The sequence below is a fragment of the Drosophila virilis genome, chromosome 2, assembly GCF_030788295.1.
Source record: "Drosophila virilis strain 15010-1051.87 chromosome 2, Dvir_AGI_RSII-ME, whole genome shotgun sequence".
Taxonomy (NCBI): domain Eukaryota; kingdom Metazoa; phylum Arthropoda; class Insecta; order Diptera; family Drosophilidae; genus Drosophila; species Drosophila virilis.
Window position 1 is genome coordinate 18,271,096 of NC_091544.1, and position 24,716 is coordinate 18,295,811.

Below are 24,716 nucleotides of genomic sequence, written 5' to 3' on the forward strand. Positions count from 1 at the left end.
CATATGCTCTTCGGCAATGCGCTCTGTTTCTGTGCGTGGCTTCTTTTTGTCGCATAATCGGGGAAGAACCTGCTTACAAAAATACAGCCCTGCAACCAATTGATCGTTTTTATTTGGTATTGTTCAAAATATAGCAATAAAATGTTTCTTCTGAATAATTTGCTGCTTATCGCATTTTTAAATGTAAACTTTAAGCGCGTCAACTGCAAGCCAGGTGGCAACGCCGCCTTATGTTTAGCGCCAGCTGATTTGTAAAAGTTATCGCCTATCGTTATCGTGTGGCAAGCTAAAACAAAAGCAACAACGTTTCTAGTTACTTTTCATGAATTATTAAAAATATTGGCCGTAGTTAATCTTATTTAAAAAGACCTGAGTGCGCGCAATTGTAATTAACATCCCGCTACATATTATCAGTTAAAGTGTAAGGCTCAATTCATGCTCTGGCTGAATGAAAGTGTGCAAAGTTGTAGTTGTATTTCTGCACAGTGATACCAAAAAGCGGCCGCTCAAATGTGGCGTTTTATATGTTATTTTTGGATGAGTATTTAATGAGAGCAGCAGCATGGAAAGCGAACGACTATGCATTCGACTGGACAATCCAGAACGCATTTTCTATGCCGGGCAGGTTATACGCGGCGAGATTTGGATGAATCTCAACAAGCGTACCAAAATAAGAGGTAAATTTGTAATTATTCTTGTTATTATTTGTTATTTCACAACCGGAGCTTGCATCATGAGTGAGTCAGGCCCTGCCAGACCACAATTTGCGGTCACTAGTGGAGTTTTCTGATTTTGTTGTACCCATTGTCATCGTGGTTTCGTTATGGCCGCATTGGCATAAACAAAGAAGATGTTTAACAACAACAACAACAACAGTATAAACAAAGCTCTGCAGCCGTAGCCATTTTGTTGCGTTTAGCTTCTCTTGGTTTGTGCGAGATTCCCATTCTGCATTCTTTAAATTTGGTGTTGTTCATCGATAAGTGCTAAATTGCTTGCATTCGGTAATTGCTCTTCTTTTTTTTTGTGGGGTCATTCGATTCAGGAAATACTACGCGCGGGTTCATTTAGATAGCGGCGAGCAGGGTGCAGGTGTGGTGTGCGAGTACGCGTACTCCCTCTGTGCGTGCGTGTGTATGTACTAAAAATGCCGTAATATTGGCTGAAGCACAAAGAGAGCTTTGCTTTCTCAATACAGTACTGGCTAGAAAAAAGTGAACACGTACTGCATCGCTCTCGCTATTAATGTCAATTGACAATGTCAATAGAGAAGATTTTAATAATTGGAAATACTCGACCATTATTCTTTTTAACACGCGATCTACAACAATAAATATTAAAATGAGCTATTGTTACAATTCATATAAGTCGTAAATTATATTAAAATAAATAGGTTTATTATCAATGCACAATATTTAGTAGCTGCTTTATACTACATCTGAGAAAAACAGCCGGTTATTAGATAAGCATAAATCTCGTATTTATTTTCATCAGTTACTACACTGCATTCCTTTGCTTACACTTACAAAGTTTCAAAATCAAAACAAACACCTGCATATCGTAGTTTCTGTGAGTTAAAACGCCTTCAGAAAGAGAATGAAAGAGAGAACAATGTGGCGTCCTTCTGTTTACTAAACTTCATTATCTCATTAATTCTATTTGACTAAACGAGAGAGAGAGAGAGAGAGAGAGAGAACTTCGTGAGCGCCACTCTACACAGCTGTTGTGCCCTACACACGAACAAGCGGCGCATATGAGTTTGCTGCATATGGGAAGCCATAGCTAAAGTGTTTTGTGTTACGTAGCTTTAATATGGTTTTCGTCATATCTCTTATGGCTCCATATTAAATTCAGCAAGTACGTTATCAATAGGTAATATAACACATAAAAAAAAACGATTTATTATCAGAGCACCTACTTGGAAGAGTTTATACAAGTACATATATGTATATACATATATTTATATATAATATTCATATCAAAACAAAACATTTTTATTAGGGGAATGTTTCTGATGGTTGTAGCACATTATCAGTGTATACACATGTATGGCAAAAGACAAATACACATTTGGACACATTTTACTCTTTTGATTCGTTTGTAGTTAGCTTATAAGGCTTCGCAATTATATTTAATTAGTTACAATGAACCGTAAAACCCCCTATTAGCCCCACCCCAATGCGCACAATATATATCTAATATATAATATGTTAGGCCTTAATTGAACACATCTTACTCCTCGTTAGCAACAGCTGCCTATTTATAAGAAAGAAAAATTTGTGCACATAATTGAACTGTTTTTCTCTGTTTGCCATAATATCACCCTCTTAACCCTTGTTGACTTTGTCCTTAAGAAAGCGCTCGACACGAGGCCAAATTTCTTTGGTTTCGCGACCTTTGAAACTGGTAACCAGACCACGTTTCGCATACCAGGCCAAAACTGGACCCATTAGCTCATCGTAGAGCTGCAAACGTTTGGAGACCACCTCCGGTTTGTCATCCTCGCGTTGGGTCAGCTGTTCGCCCGTTACATCATCCTTGCCGGCCACCTGGGGATCATTGAAGCCAATATTGTAGACACGTCCGGATGGTGCGTGTATCCAGCGATGCTTTACACGCTCGATGATTACATCATGTGGAATGTCTAAATTGATAACAGCATCGATTTGCTCACGCGCCGACAGAATGTCCGCTTGGGCACTGTTGCGCGGAAAGCCGTCCAGAATGTAGGACTTGTTGCCAACCTCCGTGATACGGGCCAGCATTGTCTTAGTCACTATCTCATCGGGCACCAGTTGGCCGGAGGCAATATAGCGTTGTGCCTTTTTGCCCAAATCCGTGTTGTTGATAATATTTTGGCGGAGAATGTCGCCCGAGGAGATGTGCAGAAAGCCAAAAGTCTTGACAATGCGATCCGATATGGTGCCTTTTCCTGAGCCAGGAGCTCCGATTATCACAGCACGAAAGATTTTCGTATACATTATGATTATATGGTATTATTGTTGAATTTGCGCTGCAAGAGATATGAAAAGAAATATGAGTTTAGTTTTGTGATTATTTGTCTATTTTGATAACATGCTAACACAGTCTCAAATTATTTTCTTTTCTGTTGCTAAGGCAATTATTGAGAATATAGTTATAACCGATATATACAAAGAAAGTCAACAAATGCTTTAAGCTAGCTGAAACTGCCTTTCCAAAACGTAAAAGTGTTTCAAAATTCTGAGTAACCAGTTGTCTGAGTCGGCGGCAGTGATACATTAGAAAAATATTTTTGTATAAGTTTTTCGTTTATATTTCATGTTAATTGTTTTGCTAAATTGCCTGCCTCCAATATTTAATATACTTTTCGTTTTGAGATAACGCTTAACTATTTTTATCTAGCAAGCGATTATAAATCGTAAACGTGGTAATCTTTATTTTTCATTCACACATGGCCTTTGAATGGACATAAGCTCAACACGGCAACAACTATGTAGCGCAGCCAACAACAACAACAACAGCAACAACAACAACGACAAGCATGGCTTTTTTCAAGTTCTTTGTCTTTGTGTAGTTATTGCTGTTGTTGTGTTTAGCTGTTGTTGTGGTGGGTGCGCTCTTATCGTTCAAAGTCCAAACAAAAGCCAATGTCGCCGCGTGTTGTTTTGCTCTGCACTTTTCATTGGCATTCGCAATTTTCTTGCATTGCGTAGTTTACTGCTCCCGTTGTTTCGTATTGAATGTTCGAATGTGCGCTGCATTATGCATTATGTAAATTTGTAGTGCCAAAAGAACGATGCTGCCGTATCTTACTTACCCAATTATTCTTTTTATATTTATTGTGATATAATGTTCGCTAAATATAAATATTTCGCTACCTGTTACGCGTGTTTATTCGATTATAATTTAAGCTCACGTACTAATTACAATAACTTGTCGCGTTTATTATTCTAAATCAAAGTCTTGTGCGCGAACAAATATATATGTACAGACACACACACACACACGCACGCAGAAACATAGGCACACAATCAGACGCACATATTCCCCCCTGATGTGGGCTCCAAAAGCTGCTTCTGCTGCTGCCGGCAGGCAAATATCAACTGAATGCGGACGGGGGTAACACGCTTTATCTCGGACTCAGTTTGAACTTCGTTTAGCGTCCAGACTTTTTATGCCCGCTGCTCGTACGATTTTCAGCGCCAACTGCGGCGCACCAATACATATGTAAGCACTCTCGCGCTCTTTAAAGAGCGTTCTTTTGTGTGGGCGCTGTGTGTATGGGTGCGTAAGAGAGCGTCCACTATTGTGAATAGCCGGTTTGCGCAATCTCGATTTGTTTGTTGTCGTTGTAATTATTCGTGAGAGGAACGAAGCACGCATTTCTCAAATAAATAGAAATTCATACATCTGTAAATCTGTTAGTACGGAAGCAACTGGCTATGAAAACAACAAACTGTATCAACTGTTGATATCGGTAGCGATTCTGGGATATACCCTGAAAACAAATGCTTAAAGGGGTATATATGGGTGTTGTTTATAATTACATGCGAAATGTTTTACGAATTTGTAAACATGTTTGCCATTGGCAAGTTGCCATATGAAGTTTAGAACCATTGCAACTTTATCGATAATACTTGTGCGTTCGATACCAAAATGATCGATTATTTGAAGGATTTCAATGAATTGAGCGTACAATTTAAACGAAATTTAATTACCCTAATCGAAAACAAAAATAACCAAAAAATTTTTTAATTATATGGCATTTAAAATTCAGTTTTAAATTTCTGGACTAGTCTAAATTCTGGCAATTTTCATTTCCGAACGTCCAGTACTGTATGCATTCTGAAAAATATCTTATTTTATTATTTGCTTTATAAAAAACTTAGTTGGCTGTACATTAAAAAAAAAACTTAAATTTTAAATGTTTTTATAGTTTATATAATGTTGCTTACCTTTGCTGATATAAAGATTATAACTTGAAACCCGTTCAGAGTTGCAAACAATAATGTTTTGTTTTTATATCTGGCGTAAGATATACATTCTCATGAATTTTCAGAAATTTTTTTTTTTTTTTTTTACATTTATTGAAGATCAGGAAAAAAGATTTCATTATCTGTAATGCATGCAGACCATGCAAATTGCTTCGTAAGCATCTTTATTTTGGTGTCCATGTTTGTGTTAATGGGGTCTATCAGATATTAATTACATTTTGAGTGTTTATCAAGTATACATAGAACTACGTATAAGGGGAACTTAACGCTGTATGTGCCTATACTTAAATTCTAACCGCTGTCACTGGGGGCGTTTGTTGTTTTCTTTTTAAGTATATCCTTGTCGCTCTCAATGATGCCTTGCTTGCGCTCCTTTTGTGCCTCTTTGATCATTTCGTCCACCTCTTCGATGGTGGGTCCATCACCAGGCGGGCTAACACTCCGTTCGGGACCCGAACGCCTGCCATTATGGCGGCTGTCAAAGTTCCAACGATTCTGAAACCGTCCACGACCGCGTCCTCGTCCGCGCGGCGTGAATCGCTTCGAATGATAACGCCCAGGACTAATGCTGCGTGAACGTGAGCGAGTGCGTCGATAGCGAGTGGCTGGCGAGGGCGTCCGTCGGGGTACAAACGGCGAGGGTGTGCGTCGGGGTACAAAAGGCGAGGGTGTGCGTCGAGGCACAAACGGCGACGGCGTGCGACGTGCTCGGCCGAAGGAACGTGAGCGGGTTCGACGATTTCCAAACCGTTGCTTATATCCACGCCCCCCTCTAAAGCGTGATCTCCCTCCTCCATAACGTGAAGGCGAGTAACTACGACTGCGACTGCTTCTACGACTATGGCTACGGCTAGGTGTGCGTCGTCTTCTAGATCTTGAGTAACGCGAGCGACTCCTGCTCCTGCTGCGAGAACGCGAGCTCCCACCGCGCCGTCGCAAAGAGCGTCTGTCGCGGGAACGGCTTCGACTGCGTCGTCTAGGCGAGCGACTGCGGCTGCGACTATGCGAATGCGAGCTGAGTGGCGTGGCCAAGCGCAGCAATCCAAATTTATCCATTTGCAGCGGACGCTTCTTAATTTGAAATGAGAGCTTCTGCTGTTGTTGCTCCAGTTGCTGCAGTTGCTGCAGTTGCTGATGCTGATGAATGTGAAACTTGGGCGCCGGCGGCGGCTGCTCATCATCCACATTTGCCGCAGCGGCGGCATATTTCGAAGTGCTTGGTCCCATCATTAAACTGTAATCAACTGCCGATGGATGCTTTCGCATTGTGTTGGATGCAGGCGGTGGCGGCGGCGGCGGGGGTGTTTCCGAGCGTTCCCTACTCTTAAAATAGTTTTGCAGCTGGGCCTTTAGCTGGGCATCGCTGCTGCTGCTGCTCATGAGCCTGCAAAGGTTTTAGCAAAAAAGAAACGTGTAAAATGTGCACAAAAAAGACAAGCAACTCAGCATACTTATTATTCCGACTAATACTTCATGCATGGATGAGCGCAAGGATAAAATCAATTTGATTGCGGGCACTTAAAGCGGGTCAATGGGCCCAGATCATAACTAAGAAAATTGCAGTGTTAGGTAAACTAGCTGTGACTGGCTCAAAAATTATATATATCTGCATATATCCAATGAGGGAAGACGTTCAGGTTAATGAACGACGCAGAAATCCAAAATACAATACATGATGGTAGCAGTAACAAATTTGCCAGTCAGCTTTTTATGATCAAGGTTTTGACCCGCTTAACATAAGATACACGCAGTTACCTGAACGCCTCCGCATAGTCAATTTTCTTGAGCATTTCCAGTGCATCCTCTGTGGTTGTCATTGCATCAACTTCATCCGCCGACTTTGATTTGGATTTCTTGAGGTCCTTGCGATCCTTGTCCTTCTTCTTTTTTCCCCGCTTTTTGGATTTCTTGTGCTTGCTGGCCTCGCGCAACAGCCGACGAACACTGCTCATGGTCTCATCATCGTCCAGCTTGAACTCATTGGCTGATAGGGCGTCGCTTACGGCGTGCTTGTTCCGCTCTATGGGCAAATGAACGTCCCTGGAGTGCGATTTGCCGGCTAAAATGTACAATAGGTTGGTTGTGGTAAATTCAGTCATGCCGTAGGCTGACACTTACGCTGCTCCTCGCTGTCATTGTCGTTGTCACTGGCACTTGATGAGCTGGAATCGTCCGAGGAGCCAATGGTGATGGCAGCGCCAGTAGCGTTGTGCAAATTAAGCAGCTCGGCGCCATGCTGTATGGGCCTGAGATTGGAACTGGTGCCAAGTGCAGCTGATCTTTGTTGCTGCAGTGCATCCAGCGAGATGCGTGCCTGTTCATGCTGTGGCAATAGGTTCAGGCAATCGCTGTACGCCTTGATTGCATCCGGAATGCGATTCTCCTCCTCATAGCTGCGTCCAAGTGCCACCAGGGTTTCGCCCATATATTTACGCGCATTCACATGGTACTTATTCAACATTAGCGCCTTTTCAAAGTCTTTCAGACCCTTCAAGAAACTGCCCCGATTCGCGTATAGCGCCCCGCGCGCCACCAAACCCTCGACATTGCGCGGATCAATGTTTAGGGCCTTGTTTAGGCACTGAAAGGCCTCAACTTGTTGGCCATTCTTAAAGTGCTCAATGCCATCAGCTACGGAGCTGATTTTAGAAATATTTTGCGTACGTGTGTGGGTGTTTGCAATGGATATATGGACAATTATACATACATATTTTGATGCATGTTTCGCTACTAAAATGCTTCAACTCACGGCTGGTCGCTGCTGCTCGCATTATCAGTGAACCATCTAAAGTAGTGTCCATATAGCCTTGCTTACCAGCGCACTTTGCGAGCAGCCGTGATTTGAAATTATAACACTTACCGGAATGCCCATTGTGAGGCCTGTTTCTGGCGCAGCTCGAGAGCATATTCAGCCTCGGGAAAGCCCACTTTGATATTGCTCATCAATGTCAGATTCTCGTTGGGCTGCAGTCCATTGAGTTGGAATAGTACATCATAGTTGGGATTCTCAAATTCCAGCGCTGCATTCAACTGATCCTCATAATGTGGTGCACTCGATGGCTCCTGATTATGTATTTGACTAAGCGCACATTTGATATAATGGAAAGACTATTTTGCTCGTGAACAATTCACATACCGATAGTAATTGGGGAGTGCTGAGAGATCGCATAGGCCCAGTTGCAGATCTGGCGTTTTATTGTACAGACCCAACATGCCCAAAGTCATGCGCTCCACATCCGCAGATACGTTGCACACCTCACAGCGTAGGAAATCATTTGTTGCAAATGCACGGGGATTGCCCTGTTTGTCCAGCGGTAGTGGACCCCAATGGTCCTGCATAATGATGGCCTGAAAATATATATATAATGTTAAATGAATTATTAAGTTGTAGAAGGGACCGGCATATTGTATACCAACCTTAATGGGCATATCGGCCAGATAGAAGTGCAATGGTTCTCCTGTGCACAAGGGCTTGACCATAATACGGTTCGCATTGGCCATTACCTTTTGCACAGAGGCAAACACAATGTCGCCCTGCTTAAGTGCACCTATGCGATATGCCCAGGCCTTGCGTTTGTCCTTAACATTTAAATAAAACTCAAGCGGTGGTTGTTGTGCGATGCAGTTGCTCATTTGTGTTAGCCATGATTCCTCCATCACATTGCCCACCAACTGCCGGTCGTACAAATCCAATGCTTTACGTGCCAGAAACTGATGAATCTTCAAGCGTTTGGCACGCTCCTGAAATGTAAAATACTTCTGCCGCTCCTGGTACACACTGTAGTTGGGCTGCGTCAGGTTTAAGCGCCGCAAGTCCTCAATGCCGCGCTCATCGTCCCAGATTTTCTGCAATGGCTGGCCATGGTAGCAGAGTGCGCGTGATATATAATTGGCATTCATATTCGCAGCGGACTGTTGCAATTTCTACTCCATTACAATTTTCACTGGCTGGCGTCCTGAACTTCGAAAAGAAGAAAGAAAAAGAGAAACACATGACAATGTTTGCGGCTCGCCCATAGCTGAATAAAATGCCTTTGCCTGTGTTGCAGCAAAGTGACTGAACAAGTTGTTTGATTGATTTTTTACAGTAACTTGCCTGCTTAAACTCGGTTAATAAAATTAAATGCCTTCATATAATTTTTCCAATGCCCTAAGAAAATCGTGTTTTCTGTTCAGCAAACACGTGGCAACTCTGGTATTTTGAAAGACACATACAGAAGGTTATCGATATTTTGTGGGCAGCTACGCCTATGCGATTACAGTTGCAGAAATTGAAATTCTATAACGAAAGGCACTGCCAATTGTTACATTGAATAAGCAACATTAAATATACAATTTTAAATTTTAAATATGTAAAACTACATACTAAATATTATGTTAATAGTACAAATTTATTACTGTTAGTAGCAGAGCACTTTGTTTTGTGTGAATTAAGTCAAGACGCGAACCATGAGGCCGAGTGCATTGTCAGTAGTTGGCAACACTGTCTGTTAGCTAGTTTCCAACTAACACGCTAGATGGCGCTTTTGAAACTATTTAAATTAAAAAAAAACGGTTAGTAAATTAATTTTTATTTTCCCTACAGCAATAAAAATTCAGGTAACTGGCAAAGGCAAATGCAAATGGATGGAAATCTTGCGCAAAAATTCCAACAACAATGAGTACACGCGCAGCCTCTTTTACACCAGCAAAGAGATTTACGAGCATAGCGAAACACCGCTTCCCGAATTCGAACCGCGCGGCCTGGAACTGTCGCCCGGCGAGCACACTTTTAACTTCAATGTGGCACTGGGCCGTCAGCTGCCTTCGAGTTTCCGGGGCAGCTATGGCAGCATTAAGTACAAGATGCGTGTACTCATACAAAGACCCTGGACCTTCGACGAACGCCACACCATACCATTTTCGGTGGTAAAGAATATGCCCCTGCCATCGACATATCGCAGCAATCCCACTCCGCTGGAGAAGCAAATCACCAAGACAATTAGCCTGTTTGGTACGCGACCCATTACCATGTTGGCTCTGCTGCCCGAGGACTTCGCTGTGCGAGGTGAACCGTTGCGCATTTGTGTTACCGTCATGAACAACAGCACGACGAATGTGGAGAAGCTGCGCTTCAAGTAAGTGTTTGTTTTAGTTAACTTCCAGTTGAATATGCTATACATACATATATACACAATTATGGGAAATGGATTCTCGTTAGTCCGATCCCAATATGAATTTTTCTGGGTTCAGTGGTTTTTTCTTAAAAAGGCGTATGCTCAATTTTGTGGGGTATGTGGGGAGGTATTTAATATTGGAATATTCGCGCTGGTCTGCGGGAAATAAAAAGTTGTATGTTCTAGCTTTGATAATATCTAGGGGTAGGTATTTACTTTATGGCGTCGGAAACTCTTTTGTCTGCCCTTTTCATATATTTGCACCAAATCAGTTAACTCTGTTTTAACCATTTTAAACAAATGGGAAAAAAGTTTACAAATAATTTGAAAAAGATTGTTTAAGTCGGGATGATAGACACTGAACCCAGCGTCGCGATGCTGACACAAACATACAAATTTGCTTTCCCTGGTGGGAAACTGAAAATCAACCTCGGCTGGAAGGAGGTTTCCTCCTTCATGGACGGCTCGAGAACGGTAGATGGAACAGGGTCAAATAGAAATATCAAAGTTTAGTCGAGCGAATATCTATGCCATCTTGAAGGCATCTAATCTGATCTGTATGCTGGGTGTGACCGACAGCCAGACAGATTTCTATTAGCGCACAATACAGAAAGCAAACATATTCGTAACCAAGTGAAATAAAGTGTATAAATAAAGTGAATAAAACCAAGCTGAGCAGAGGAAGCTGAACCAGAGGAAAGCAGCGATATGGCGGATGAGTGCGTCAACACGACCGAAAGTCTGTTTCCATTCACATCTGAAAGCAGGACTATCGTAGAGGAGAGGTGGCTATCTAAGCTTAATTGTCAAATCTCGCGGGCACTTTGGGCAACCAACCTTCCACACCTTGGGTTTGGGACAGGAGTTATAAGCCTCCGCCGGAATTAGGAGAAGACTAGAAACATCCAAAAGCTTGAGAGAAAATAGATGAGAAATCGTTTTGTGACAAGGGGATCTGGCACGATTTGCCTAGAGACGCGAACTGGCCTAGGACAGCCCGAGACACAACACTCAATCATTTACAGTACATAATCCGCTACTCTCTCCATGCTAATAACGAGATGTGAATCCTCTACTCCAGCATTTTGCAGTACGTCACCTACTACAGCCATGTGCCGTTGCGCGTGCAAAAGGTCGAGTGCATCGCGATTGCCAACAAGGAGACGGGCGCAGTCGCCAAGAAAAGTGAGCGCAGCTTTGCCCATGAGCTGCTCATGCCGGACACGGCACAGCCTACGGATGAGCAGTACAGTGGCGTCATAACCATAGCCTATGAGCTGCGTGTTGAGGCTGTGCTGCGCGGCTTCTTTAAGAATTTGGTGCTTAACTTGCCTTTCAAGGTGTATTCACAGGATGTGTCTGCCAGATTGGGTTGCGTGCGTCCATCGCTGCCACCGCGTCCCGACGACGGGCCACCAGGTCCGGACGACGCTGCCGTCACACCAGGCAATCCCTTTGAGCCGACTGCTGCTTTGTCTGTGTATCCAACGCTAGATTCTTCCATTGGCTCGCCTTCGCATTCATCGGTATACAGCGAATGCAGTTCCCTGAACTCAACCACATCGGATTCAACGCTGAGTCCAGCAGTTGGTGGCGTCGAGTTGTCCTACACATCTGGCTCGCAATCTTCACAGTTCGGCAGCCCCTCGGCTCGTGCTAGCCTGCGCAGCAGCTCGAATGTGCCCTACATGCCTTACTCATCTAGCCCACTGATGGTGCAGTCCTATCCACCGCCACATTTACCACCGTATCCATTGCCCGAATCGCCGCAGTACACGCTGCTCGCTCTGACGCCTCCGCCAGCGACGTCAGGTGGACCACAGCCGCAAGCTGGCGGCGGCTATAGCCAATTGCCATCCACCTCAGCAGCGTCCGGATCTTACCTGCAGTCACGGCAAAACGGCGGCGCGCAGGCTTTGCGTAAGTTTTTTCCAAAAAGTTTTTGTTTAGGATTTTATTTCAAACTTTTTAATCTATTGCAGCTCCCTCCTACGAGGAGCTCTTTGGCAGCGCCAATGCACCGCCGGAGTCGCCCAAGTGAGATGCAATCATTGCCACGCCCCTATGTAGTTCATTGCCGCCCAGTTATACCTAAGCTTTGCCCAGAAACGCTTCAGGTTTACTTTAGAGTGCTAACAAGCATAACTATTAACTATATTCTGGAGTTGTGTATCTCAATCAAATGTTACAAAACGTATCTCGAATGAGCAAATCGTAACGAAACGAACAATGCCATCAAATTTTCACACAAAAACAAACACACAATGCGCATTAAATATATGTGTAAAAAAGTTTTGATCAATTACTTATTGATAAGTTTCGCATTAGCCCCTAAGATATCCGAATGTAATTTTGCCTAAATGCAACAGCAAAAACCTTGCCTTTGTATGGCTGATTAGACTCGTTTATACTAACGCCAATTTTGTGTTCGCACCTTTTTAAAAGGCGTGGTAGCTACAGACGTTCAATAACTACCGAATAGTTAGCTTGTTGGCTTAAATAAATCGTGACTAGATTTAAACCATTTTAAGCGAATATTTTAAATTAGTTAAACGAAATTTACTCAAATATCGTCAACTCAATTTGTTTGAAGAATCATAAAGAATTTAATTTATTTTTGTATAATATTATACTGTAAAGCACAAATTTTAATTATTTTTTGCATAAAATATCTTGCAATATTTTTTCCCAAAAAATGTTGAGACAGCTTTAAAAAAACTGTTAATTATGAATCCCATATTATTTATGACAGCGAACTGTGTGTGCGTTTTATTGATTTGAAAAAAAGAAACCTTTTTTTTTAAATTCCCCATTTTCTTTAATATTTAACAATTCACTCTTATCGATGAGTCAATGTTTGTTATCGTCCATTCACTCGCCCATTTTCAGCAAATATTTGTTATTTATTTTTTGCACCACATTTAAATAATTATATTTATAATATTTTACTCGAATACGCACAGCTAAAGTGAACAAATTCGAAATGCTTTCGAAATGAAATGTCCACTGATCGATAATCGATATCCAAAACCAATTTATCGATCGATACTTGTCCTATGTAAGTTGCACAAACCAAATCAAAACATAAATTATTTCGCTAAGGTGCTTTATTAATTATTCAGCGAATATTTTTGGAATATTTTTATTGCTGTATTTTTTTGACATTTGATTTACGAACGCAATGGCGCCAATAAAATGTTTACATACATGAATTCTAATTATGGCTCTTTAAGCTCTGATGTTTTTTTTTTTGAGCTGAGGAATATGGAGATTCCAGTCGTATAGTATTATATAGTTACAAAATTATTGGGAATAATATTTTCTTAAAGAGTTCCGTCTACAATGGCTTTCAGCTACGACTTGACAGCATCTAGCCTGGAATCCGAGCTGGCATTCTCGGTGATTTGTTGCCTGCACGACTGACACACTAAGGCAACTTATCCAACGAGGACTCTAGCTAAGTTTTTGCCATGCAACATTTATAACGACAACAGGCCCTAATCTGAATCCGCTTTAAACTTCAACCTTTTTGTTCATTTGACACGGATGGTGGACTTGATAATAACTTATATACCTGGCGCAATTTTTATTTGTATAGCCCGGTCGAGTTATCCGGCTAACATTTAATTTTTATAAAATTTCTTGGTGCACAGCAAGCTCCAAATCAAAATTTGTAATCTTTTTGTGCCCCATCGCAAACGGGTCAACAAGTCGGTGGGGCGTTTTGTCGTGTGGGTCGCCCGGCTGAAAACTGACCACCTACGCAAGTAGTTACCTGAAATACAAACGGTGTATTGTTACGTGTACGTGTTAAATTACAATTTCAAGTGCTTGAAGGAGCAGTGCATTCACGCCCAGCTCTCCCTATCCCGGCGCCAGAGTGTAGGATAAACGTGTGCGGTTTTCTTCAACAAGCAACGGAAGTGTTAAGTCAGCTGTAATTGTTTTCCCACTTTTTGTTTCGAGGAACAACGGCGACGAAATGACGACAATTTAGTTTTCTCTCCCTTTCCCCTACACTTTTGGCATAGTCTTAGTAACCATAAATTATATTTCATATAGGGTATGTTTGCGCAGGGAGTCGAGGGTGCTGAGCTACAGCAGAAGCGGGTGTCTGCATGGGCAGCATACATAAACAAAATTGTTAAATAATAGCAACATTTAACGGAAGTGTAATGCCTCTTATTCAGGGACCAACAACACGCGCGACAAACGATCGAGCTCTTGGCTCTGGTATTTATGTCAAATTATACAGGTGTTAAGGGGCGACCCTTGACGCACGTGAACTGGCCCCTTTGCGGCTAGGGGCTCCCCCAGCAACCCAGCTGTCCAACTGCCTAGCTCTTTAATGTCTTAATCCTTGTCGCTCCATGCCAAACATTTATGGTAAGAAACAGTTGGATTTGTGGCTAATGCCACATTTGACCAATTTAATGATTTGATTTTGGCATTACAAACGTGCCACTAGCTGATGTTGAGTATACGCCATGTGTGACCAACAGATGCAAGATTAGCAACACGCACATTAAAATAAAAATGCAACTTATGTCTATTTGGCTGAACAGTAAGCCGGTAAAACTCTGAACAACCTATTCATGAATTGTTATTTCTGCCTAACTATAGATGTTATTTTTCTGTTGAATTATTCTGTTGTCAAGCAACTTTGATTTACTTTCGCAATAAATAGAACCTGCCTCTGATATTAACGTTAATATATATAATCACATATTTTCTCTTTCTTGATCGCAATCTCTGAACAAAGGAGAGTTCCTAGACACAACAATTGTTGTTTCATATTTATTGAGACATATAAACATATATATTTTTTGGCTTTAATATTGAAAGGAGGCCGGAGCTCAAATGAAAATTACTTTTGAATGACATCAGACTTGTCTTTACGCGCACACATTAAAATTGGTAATAACAAATCTAAATTATTTTTCTGTTCAGAGCATATTGAGTTTCTCATGAGAATGTGTATTCTTGATCAGTATCAATAGCCGAGTCGATATACCCATGCTCGGCTGCCTGTTTCCAGGCAAGCTAGTCTCTTGGTCTTTAAGCCATCGTCATGGATTTTATCTTCTTGCTCTAGATAGAAGCACTACATCATATACTTGCCCTAGAAGGAATTGGTCTGGAAATTTGATTAATATAGTTACGAAACCCCGCTCTGTTTAGCTCTGCTCGTCGATATTAAGAGCTCAATGCCAATGACAGTGATATCCACATGCTATCGATGTAGAAAAGTTAATATAAACTGTGGACCAGTGAGGGTGACCAGCAAGTTTGCTTTGGTATTTCCGTGGCATGTGGCAAGCATACCCTGAACAACTTTGTATACGAATTGGCGGCACATGCCCAGAAGCAGCTGGTTTCGTTTGAGGGGGAGCGTTGCTGAAAATTAGTATATTTGCCTGGGCCTGGTCTTGCGCTTAAGCCGAGGGGAAGTCAACAATGGGGAAAGAAATGACAGAAATTGGGCAAAGTAAAAAGCATATTGCCTAATGCCGAATAACCAAATCAAAACTAATCGAGCAGAAGTTACTGCAACTGTTTCGGCTGACTGCCGCAGCAGGTGGTGGCGGCTGCCTGGTGGCTTGCTGGACAGTGGCTGGTTGCCCGCAGTGAAAATGGTTTTAAATTGGCGCCTGATTGTCTTTCAAGTTGGCTTACACTTGTGGCCTTGCCACTGGTCACGGACTCGCCTTTTGGCTTTCAACCATTTTGCGACTCCAAATTTAATCAAGCGCACAAATTTTAGCACGTACGTTTTTCTATTTCTATCTCTATGATATTCAATGGGAGGTAGCACATCTTTGCAGCTACTGCTGGCACAGCTGTTGGTCACATGTGGTGACTCTCCACGCTCCCACGCCCCCACAGCCCGGCTCCTAGCACTCTTTCAGTGTGAATGGGCGTGAAACGGGCTCTGTCCACAATTTGGACGGGCAACAGTTGCCAAAGACTGCGACCCTTTTGTCATTGTTGTTGCTCGCGCTCAGGCAGTCGCTTCATTAAACATATTCTTCGTTGTTAGAGTTGTTGTTGTTATTGTTGTTGTTGTCGTTAAGGAACTCCAGCTGTGCGGCATTGTGTAAAAATTGCATTTGAAGTTTCTGTCTGTGGATTACACTGACAGAAAATTACAAATTATAATTCGGATGATGAATTAATATTCATATGTGCAATTTTATTATAATTATTCCACATATTAATATAATATAATATATATTAATAAAATATTAATTTATACGTGCCTAATTTTGAATAGGTTCTTATTTAAAAAGATGAATTAAGATGAATTATAGTTAATTGCATTCTTATAGTTAAAATTTGGGGCTTTTATCGACTCAAATAGTTATCTCAAAAGGCTTTAGATGCATATAATGAGTCTAGAAATTAAAAAAAGATCCTTGAGCTTCGATTTACTTGAAAATCTGAATCGAAAAAACGTGAAAGGAATGCCAAGTTTTTTTTTTAATTTAAAATGTTTACATTTTTGTTCGAAATATGTTTTTATTATGGTATAAGAACTGCAAATTTAATGCACACTTTGTTGCCATTGGTTGGCAGTTGGCAAATAAGTTTTTGACACAAATGCTGACCGTCACGTTGATTTCTCTAGCAATTTGTTGTGGTGCAGACCACATACGCACGTGCCGTCCACCTTCTGGAACCGCACGCAGACAAGCTGCCCGTGCTGCTGCCCCTAATTCGACCACATGCAACAATATGTTGCAATTTCTGTTAATTTTGTTATTGAGACACGTTCGCACGAATTGCGTCACAGCTTGTGAAGAATTCGGCCAGCGCTCAAATGCAGCAGCAGCAGTGGCTTACATGTGAATTGGCTATGGGATCGGGGGAATGGCCTGATTGATGCGCCTGCTGCTATGGCCGTATTGGCGTACAAGCCACAGCAAAAGCTTGCGGTTATCATATAATTTTATAACCAAAGCCAATGGGGCTTTCAAGAAATACCAAAGCACTGGCCGGTCCTCAATAGACCACAACAAAAAGCGCATGCCATGCTCAACTGCCAAACCAACTTTAGCAAAAGACCAACCAATTTATGCATAGTTGAGGAAATATTTTATATATTATATAATTCTCGCTTTGAGATGTTGCTTGTTCAATTTCCTTTGCCTACACGCGCCACGCTACGTATGCGTAATTTTTAATTACCGCAAGCTTGAGTTTTATTTTCTACCCTACTTAACCTTACATAATTTTTATGCAATTGATTTATTGGCTAATATCAGAAAAATGGTAACTTACAGCTGATTAGTTAATCAAAGGAAGATTCAGTGTCAACTCAGAGACACAATTCACTATTTTTATTAATAAGAAAATTGATATCTAAAGAGTATTTGAATTCGATTTCACAAGCATATGCCCGCTTTTATATGGTTTGATTGAGAATTGTTTGCAGCTGGCATAGTTTTGCATAAAATCTTTGGCAATGGAGAATATTCGTACTGGTTGTTCTATCAATAAATAAAATCTGATAAATGTTAAAAAAAAACGTTCAGCATTTAGCGTGCAATTGTTTGCTTTTCGAATCGTTTGAATAAAAATAAATACTTTTTTTGTTTTGGTAAATAAATCAGCAATTAATGCACAAAATCAACATAATTAAATTACTTTGCAGCAAACCAATAAATGCTTAAAATGCAGCTTGATAATCATTATTATTGGCTGCTTGCCGCGTTATATAGGACAATAAAAACTATGGCTAACAAACACATTTATATAAATTAACACCTCTGATGTGGACATATGTGGTACATATGTCAATGTCACTAGTAAATTTAATGAAGGTGTTTTACGAATGATTTGCATACTTTTGAGGGCAATGCGAGTTTAATCGACTGGGAAATTTACCCTGTAATTAGATTCAAATTTAGTTGTGGTTTTTCATTCTCAACAAAAGCAATCATTTAGTTAGATAGTAAACATATTAAAAGTTTAATCGAAAACAAATTATCAATTTGATCTAGTTTGTGTTAAGAATGCGGGATAAACCTATATTTTTTTAGAAGAAATTCAAACGATGCATATCGAAAAATCGAAAAACAAAAAAATCGTTAAATAACCAAAGAATAATATTTATCACTTAAGTACAGGGTATAATGAATACCCTGTGTATTATTGTATAAATAATAAATCGTGCTAAAATTGACTTTAATTTATTAATGTTGCGTCTCCAAATTATTCACTTTAATTAAATAAAAAAATATTTTGAACCTGCAACATTTTCGCAAAAATGAACATTTGATCTATCGTTGATAAAAGTTACCGATATTTGATTTAAACTTGGCTTACATAAAGTAAAACTGCTAAATTTAATTATACGCAAATAATTACTTCGCAGGCAATACTAAAATTTGATTTGCCCTGATCGAAATTGCTGGGAAATGAATTTCAAATTTAATAAACTGCAAACATGCCACACAACATAAAAAAGTTTCACATAAAATCAAAAGAAATTTGAGCAAGAAAAATAATGGCGACTAGACACATACACTTAAATGCAATAAAAAAATAATATGTGCTTATTAGCACATTGACTCGATTATAATGTAAGTAAAAGTTAAGATACTCGGCAACTCAGAGCTTAATAAATTAATGCCGAATATATATGGCATATAACCTGATTGAACGTACATACATTCTCACCTAGCTAATGGGCCACATACATATGCATGTTCAGTTATTCGATGTATGTGCATGCGGACGATAAAGTGCGCAAATTAAATTGAAATGCGAGCTCGATTAATTTGCCAGGTTAACTGGCTCAAAAAAGCAAACTGAATAAGGATATTAAATTCAATTTACAAATATGCGGCAAGCAAATCGTTCGCTCCAATTCCACTCTGTCAAAATGCCAAAGAGACTGCTAAATACATTGCACAGTAAGGGGAAATAAATAAGAAAATAGCTGTTGGGGGTGTTCGACTATGGGATATACAGTGCGACAAATTTTAGTATTAAAAGATGACATACCAAACTATACAATAGCCAAAAATCGTCAGTAAAGAAAAAAGGATTTGGACAAACAAATCTTAACTGAGTTTCTAGAATATTTGCTGGTTGTAGCTCTTATAAAGGCCGAATGGACATTGGTACGGATAGCTTGACAGAGACTGTTGAACACAAACTTATCTATGGCTTTTATTTGTTAGATATTTGTCACAATGTTATTCATTGAAATGGTTACAGGGTATACCTAATGCCATTTAAGTCAAAGTAATGTTGACAATGCCAAAACCAAAACGAAATCAAAATTAACAAGTAATGTTGACAGGGCCAAAGTGAAATGCTTGACATAGCTTGGCATGAGTCATGGTCAGCTCGTGTACCAGGTACTTGGATCGCATTCTTCTGTCACTTGGGTAAATAAGTTTGCCAATGGCCAAATTAATAGAATGCAAATATGCAGAGCCAACGAAGAAATGTTAACTATGAGTTGATTAGTCGCCATGCCGCACATTTTTCACATTGACTGCAAATTGATTCAAATATTGGCATTTAATTAAATGCAAACAGACGTTACCTGGCCTCCAAAATTATGTGGACTGGCATTTGGGCACTCCCCCGCTTCCTTCAGCCATGCCATAGCCTCCTTGAAGAACTTCATTTAGATGCCAACAGGCGTCGCATGAAACCAAAGCCCAAAAATTCCATTTACATTTGCATTTTGTAAAATTTAAATGGCAGTTGAAAAAGCTACAGCCCGAGTTGACACCCCATCGCAGTCCACTTCAATGCCATGTAATTGTTGTCCGGTTCGGTTCAGTTCGGTTCGCCCCGGCCGTCTGGAGCAGCCCTGCAGTTATTTGCATTCAAATCGCAATTTTTGTATCATTAGAAAGGTAGGGGCCCTGAACATTCGTGGCCCTGAAACATGCCTGGCCCAAGTAACAGCCACGCAGCCCAGACATAGTCGAGTAAATTGTCGCTTAAGTGTACCCAAGTTGCGTTGTCGGCCGCACGGCCAAAATGAATGCCAACAAGTCGGGCATTCATTCAGCCGGACAGCCTGTCCTCCACACTCAGTTGTACTGTGCCTCCTCATCCTCAGTCAGTCAATGGCAATGTTATCGCCGGCGGGTTTTAGTTTAATTTCACTCCGATTTTCGTTGTACAATTTTCACATTTCTCCCGATATGGGTGCTCGCCTTGCCGTGCTGTGCTGTACGAGTGTTGAGCTAAGGGCTGCTACTGCCGCTGCTTTGCAAACTGATATTGCCTTTTAAGTAAATCAATATCAAATGCCTTGGATTAAAGTTTGCCAAGCCAAGCGATGACAAAAGGGGAAAAAAATATTGTGAAAAATTTTGTAAATGCAAGAAAGGGAATTTCGTTGAGGCATGTCGACAATTGAAAGCGTTTAATAAGAACTGCCTAATTTTTTTTTATATTCGAAATTTTAACATCTAGAATTGTAATATTTAATTTTAATTTATTTTAATTTAGATTCTTATATAAATAGAATTGAATGATACGAAACTAATTAAATAAAAAAATTAACTATAATAGAGCTATAATAGCTTTTCTCGGCATTGCCCGATCCACGTTTAGTTGGGTCCAATTACCAACTTTCCGCATATCGAAATTTAATTTTTATTTGAAAAGTGTTTTGAATTCCATTATGTTACGAAATGCCCATTTAAGTGCCAGAAATATATCACAGTGAAGGGTTTTTTTTGCGAAAAGTGTGAAAAACATTTAACGGAATTTTTACGAATATTTTTAGAAATTATTTTGATCTCAAAACTTGACCAACCACATCTGCCATCCTCATTTCCACCAAGGTGGCGTGGATTTCTCAAAAAGTGTGAATCAACTCTGAAATAAATTTGACATTTGACTAGTAGGTCGATCCGATGTTAATCAAAAATAATGTCAGGACAAACCGTTTTGAAGATAAATTTGAATTGCTTGTTTACTTCAAAGACAATGTCACAAGAGAGAGTTTAAAAAAATAAAAAAATGATTTGTATTATTTTAATCCACAACTGCAATATTGCAGTACGAATACTCCGACTTGGGTAGAGCATCTTTTGGTGGACGCATAATGCGAAATTTTGTGATGATGAATGAAAATTTTGTTCTGTGTGTATATTTTATGTGCGCGTTTTTAATTTTCCAAAGTGAAAAGCAAATTTGTCACAATTTCATTCTCTGTGTTATTGGATTGAGCCGCATTTGATGAAGCTCTGCTTTCATTATATTCAGTTTTTCGTTTTATATTTCTATTTTTTCAAATTTTGTTTTCTTTTTTTTTTGTTGCCGGGTTGGTGGGTGGGCTCAAGTCGTTGTGCGGCTAATGCTAATAAATTATATGGCAGCTTTCAAATTGAAATCCGCGACGACAACTCAAACGAATTTAATTGAAAAACTGCTCTTGTCGCGTTTTGCATATAAATCAGTCAGTCAGGCTAGCAAGCAGGCAGGCGGGGGCGTAGCAAGGGGCATAGCAAGCGGCAGCCTTGGGCTCGACAAACAGCATTTGCATCCATTGGCAGAGCCGTTGATAGAGCCATAGACTCATAGCGCTAACTATTCACATAGCCAAAAGTTGGGCGTTCGATTCAACTCACACGCACATCGTGCATTTGGGCAAACAAACGTGGACCGTACGGGTCACTGCGTATTGGGAGCAAAGCGAGGCGCGCAACTGGCCACGCCCACCTGCCTACCACACATGCACAGTTGCACGCGCGTTCTCTTTCAATTAGTTATTTGTCAGCGGATTTCAGCGCTGGGTTTGTGCAAATTACCTACCAAAAAAAAAAAGAAGATATATATATATATAAGCTAGCGGGTATTCCCCGGCATTGCCTGTCGCTAGTTTATTTTCTTTCCGCCCGTGCAATAATTAAATCTTCCAGTATTATCTTGAACTTAAAGTCTTAAATTGACTTTCACCAATATATTTGAAAACAAGCTTATAAAATAGATCTTTTAATATTTTCCGCCAATTTACCACAGCTGTGGTTGGAATTTCTAACATTGCTGAAACACTTATTCATTAAGTATTCATGTTGTTCTTGGAAAATAGGTTTTTCCCAATCGGGCGAAACTTAAAACTTTAGAAAAAGTGTAAAACACATCTCAAATTAATTTTCATAAAGATCTTTGGATATGAATTTGAGCCTGAATAGTTTCAAGGAAGTTTTCACAAGGAATAGTTTCACACATGCGGGTGGAATTCTTAGCTATTCTTTGCTCTAGCATTTTGGGCTGTGGGCTCATTAGCGATCAGTCGTTAAGTCAGTCAGTCGCTCTGTGAGTCAGTCAGTCAGTTAGTCAGTCACATAGAGAGGTATATACCCCATATAGTCAATAACAAATGAAATTGAATTGTGCGAGTTGGATAGATATGTGCAACCATATTTTTCCATTTTATTTTATAAATCAAATGTCCTTTACAGGGCATGTTGGCGTGGGTTTTTTATTTTTTGCTATTGCGAAAACATATAAACGATAAGTTTCGCGATTTAATTAAAGTTCTCGCAATAAATGTGATTTTAGCCTAGGGTTTTGTATATTTTTCATATGAGAATTTTGGTTTAATTGCGTTGACTGCAAAGTGTGGTCAAACTTGGTTATGAAGTGTCCATATTTGTGTGCATATGATGGCTATTAGTTAACATAGTTGACTTCAGGCTGTAAGTTAGTCGATTTATTTACCATATTGAAAACATGGAATAAATGATGACAATTTTAAAACCTTTATGACCTAGCTATGAACATATCACTGAAAAACATGTCAATATACATTTTGCTTCTCACACAGATACTAGGCAATATTTATTTGCTTGTTAGTTTGGAAACTGTACATTTTTGTCCATTGCATTCTTTAGTTGTTGTTTGAATAATTAGTGAATTAACTTTTAATGAACAAGAACAACCTTTTCATAAGCTTGAGAAGTGAGAAAGGAAGTACAGACATTTGAAAATTGGTTTGAAATAAATAGGTTACTACCTGCAACAGGAAATTAGAACGTGTTGGACTTAATTAACATTACTTAAATAAGCATTTTGCTTTGTAGCCTTAATGTGTGCAGAATTTCAATGTTTATATGTTTTAATTTGTAGCATTATTTACTTTTCTTGTATTTAAAAAGGGATGCTGTTAAAATATATACATGCTCACTCGTTTACACTTTTAGATTAAAATAAACAAATAAAAATGTATTCCCATTGTTTATACAAGCAGCTTCTTATACATGAATTTCTACATACATATCTACATTTTGATGTACACAGAAAATGTTCTGTAATCACTTTTTGTAACCCCAAATTTCTCCCCGTTTCGTCCCCATGGGCTTTTCGCCCGCTGGATGTGCGGCTCTTAGCGTGTAAACATTATCGCGGTCAACGGTTTTTAATTAGTGATTTAGCTGCAGGAAATGACGCAAGTCAAAGTGAATTTAAGAGCAGAACGTTTTGAAATTTGCTTGCCTACTTTTATGCGAATAATTTGATCAAAAATATTTTGCGTTGCTCGCTTCTTATGAAATGCAATTTAGCTGTGCACATTTTCAGCCCAAATTTAATCCGATAGCCAAACTTTGCATAACTCAATTTATGTACTGGTAGATCAGAAAAATATGCCTAAGGTGGCTTATTGACATTTACTGTGAGTATTTACTGTAATCGCGTTTGTATTATATGTAAGAGAAATACTGCCTGGTCTTTGTTATGTAGACAATTTAAGGCCTCTTTTCGAACGGAAGTAAAGTTAAACTGGTGAATAAAAAAATACATAAAAAAAAAATACAAAAGTATACAAATAAAGTGAATTCTAATTATAATATAATAATTAATTTCTTTCTATATTTCATTAAATATTATTTTCTGATATTATAAACTTTTTACAATACAGCAAGAGCAATTTAATTAAACACAAGCTCTAGAAGTGTCTTTAAGATACATATGTTAGTTGTTGCTGATCAGGTTAAAAACATCATAAATACTTATATGCTTTTTACCCGCCTGACTGTCACAACATTAATCCATTTTCATATAGTTAGTTGTGTGTTTTTAAAGCAACGAAAGGTCTCGAGCAGAAGAATAAGTACTTGCGTTTGTATTGTGTAAGGTGTTGGGATGGATACCTTGAGTTCTATACCAAATTATGGCACATTAGCGGCATGACGTATTTATAAGTTTTTAGTTGCTGCATGGCAAAAGCAAAGCGCCCCAGGGCTAACGGTAATGCTCGTATGCAACTTCACCAGCATTATGGATGCACACTCGCATACACACCTAAACACACATGCACAGTTGCACCTACGAGTACTCAAACATTATAACGACGGAAGTAGCAAATAAAATTCAAATTTGTGCCAAAGTGTTTCATTGCCGAAGTGAGGAGTTTCCTGCCAAATGCTCTGCAGTTGATAGCAAAACGCTAATGTGAGCCCATGTTATTGTGACTGTGTGCGTGTGTGTGTGTGTGTGTGTGTGTATGCTCGAGTACTTTATGCGACTGCTGTGTGTGTGTGTTAACTGCAATAAATTTTACTCGCCGTGCTATTTTCAAGTTCCACATTGCCTTTTGTTATTT

General features: G+C 39.7%; 3 protein-coding genes across 4 annotated transcripts; 1 reads left to right on the forward strand and 2 right to left on the reverse strand.

Annotated features, from left to right (window-relative positions):
* The first annotated feature begins 260 nt into the window (after positions 1-260).
* On the forward strand, positions 261-12,778 carry Leash (leash). The gene is made up of 4 exons (XM_002053402.4): positions 261-677; positions 9,562-10,093; positions 11,214-12,052; positions 12,115-12,778. Exons 1-4 carry the CDS (start codon positions 563-565, stop codon positions 12,171-12,173), a joined length of 1,545 nt encoding a protein of 514 aa, XP_002053438.1. The 5' UTR covers positions 261-562; the 3' UTR covers positions 12,174-12,778.
* On the reverse strand, positions 1,973-4,103 carry Ak3 (Adenylate kinase 3). 2 transcript variants are annotated; one of them, XM_015171947.3, is made up of 2 exons: positions 3,800-4,103; positions 1,973-3,013 (listed from the first exon to the last, which is right to left on the reverse strand). In XM_015171947.3, the coding sequence occupies exon 2, from the start codon at positions 2,979-2,981 to the stop codon at positions 2,328-2,330; it is 654 nt and encodes a 217-aa protein (XP_015027433.1). In that variant the 5' UTR covers positions 2,982-3,013; positions 3,800-4,103; the 3' UTR covers positions 1,973-2,327. The 2 variants fall into 2 exon arrangements, with proteins under 2 accessions (XP_015027433.1, XP_070062831.1); XM_070206730.1 differs by having other exon boundaries at positions 4,024-4,040.
* LOC6630660 (tetratricopeptide repeat protein 14 homolog) lies at positions 5,102-9,227 on the reverse strand. The gene is made up of 7 exons (XM_002053403.4): positions 9,073-9,227; positions 8,394-8,932; positions 8,113-8,324; positions 7,837-8,055; positions 7,095-7,615; positions 6,732-7,035; positions 5,102-6,360 (listed from the first exon to the last, which is right to left on the reverse strand). Exons 2-7 carry the CDS (start codon positions 8,874-8,876, stop codon positions 5,268-5,270), a joined length of 2,832 nt encoding a protein of 943 aa, XP_002053439.1. The 5' UTR covers positions 8,877-8,932; positions 9,073-9,227; the 3' UTR covers positions 5,102-5,267.
* Positions 12,779-24,716: the final 11,938 nt, after the last annotated feature.

What these genes read in the sequence shown, in the direction of transcription:
- LOC6630660 (XM_002053403.4), bottom strand. Translation starts at nt 8,876, where the DNA reads ATGAATGCCAATTATATATCACGCGCACTCTGCTACCATGGCCAGCCA. An exon ending in TGGCCGATATGCCCATTAAG is followed by an intron (nt 8,325 to 8,393) that starts GTTGGTATACAA and finishes ATATATTTTCAG; the next exon opens with GCCATCATTATGCAGGACCA. An exon ending in GCACTCCCCAATTACTATCG is followed by an intron (nt 8,056 to 8,112) that starts GTATGTGAATTG and finishes ATGTGCGCTTAG; the next exon opens with TCAAATACATAATCAGGAGC.
- Ak3 (XM_015171947.3), bottom strand. Translation starts at nt 2,981, where the DNA reads ATGTATACGAAAATCTTTCGTGCTGTGATAATCGGAGCTCCTGGCTCA.
- Leash (XM_002053402.4), top strand. Translation starts at nt 563, where the DNA reads ATGGAAAGCGAACGACTATGCATTCGACTGGACAATCCAGAACGCATT. An exon ending in GTGGAGAAGCTGCGCTTCAA is followed by an intron (nt 10,094 to 11,213) that starts GTAAGTGTTTGT and finishes CCTCTACTCCAG; the next exon opens with CATTTTGCAGTACGTCACCT. An exon ending in CGGCGGCGCGCAGGCTTTGC is followed by an intron (nt 12,053 to 12,114) that starts GTAAGTTTTTTC and finishes AATCTATTGCAG; the next exon opens with CTCCCTCCTACGAGGAGCTC.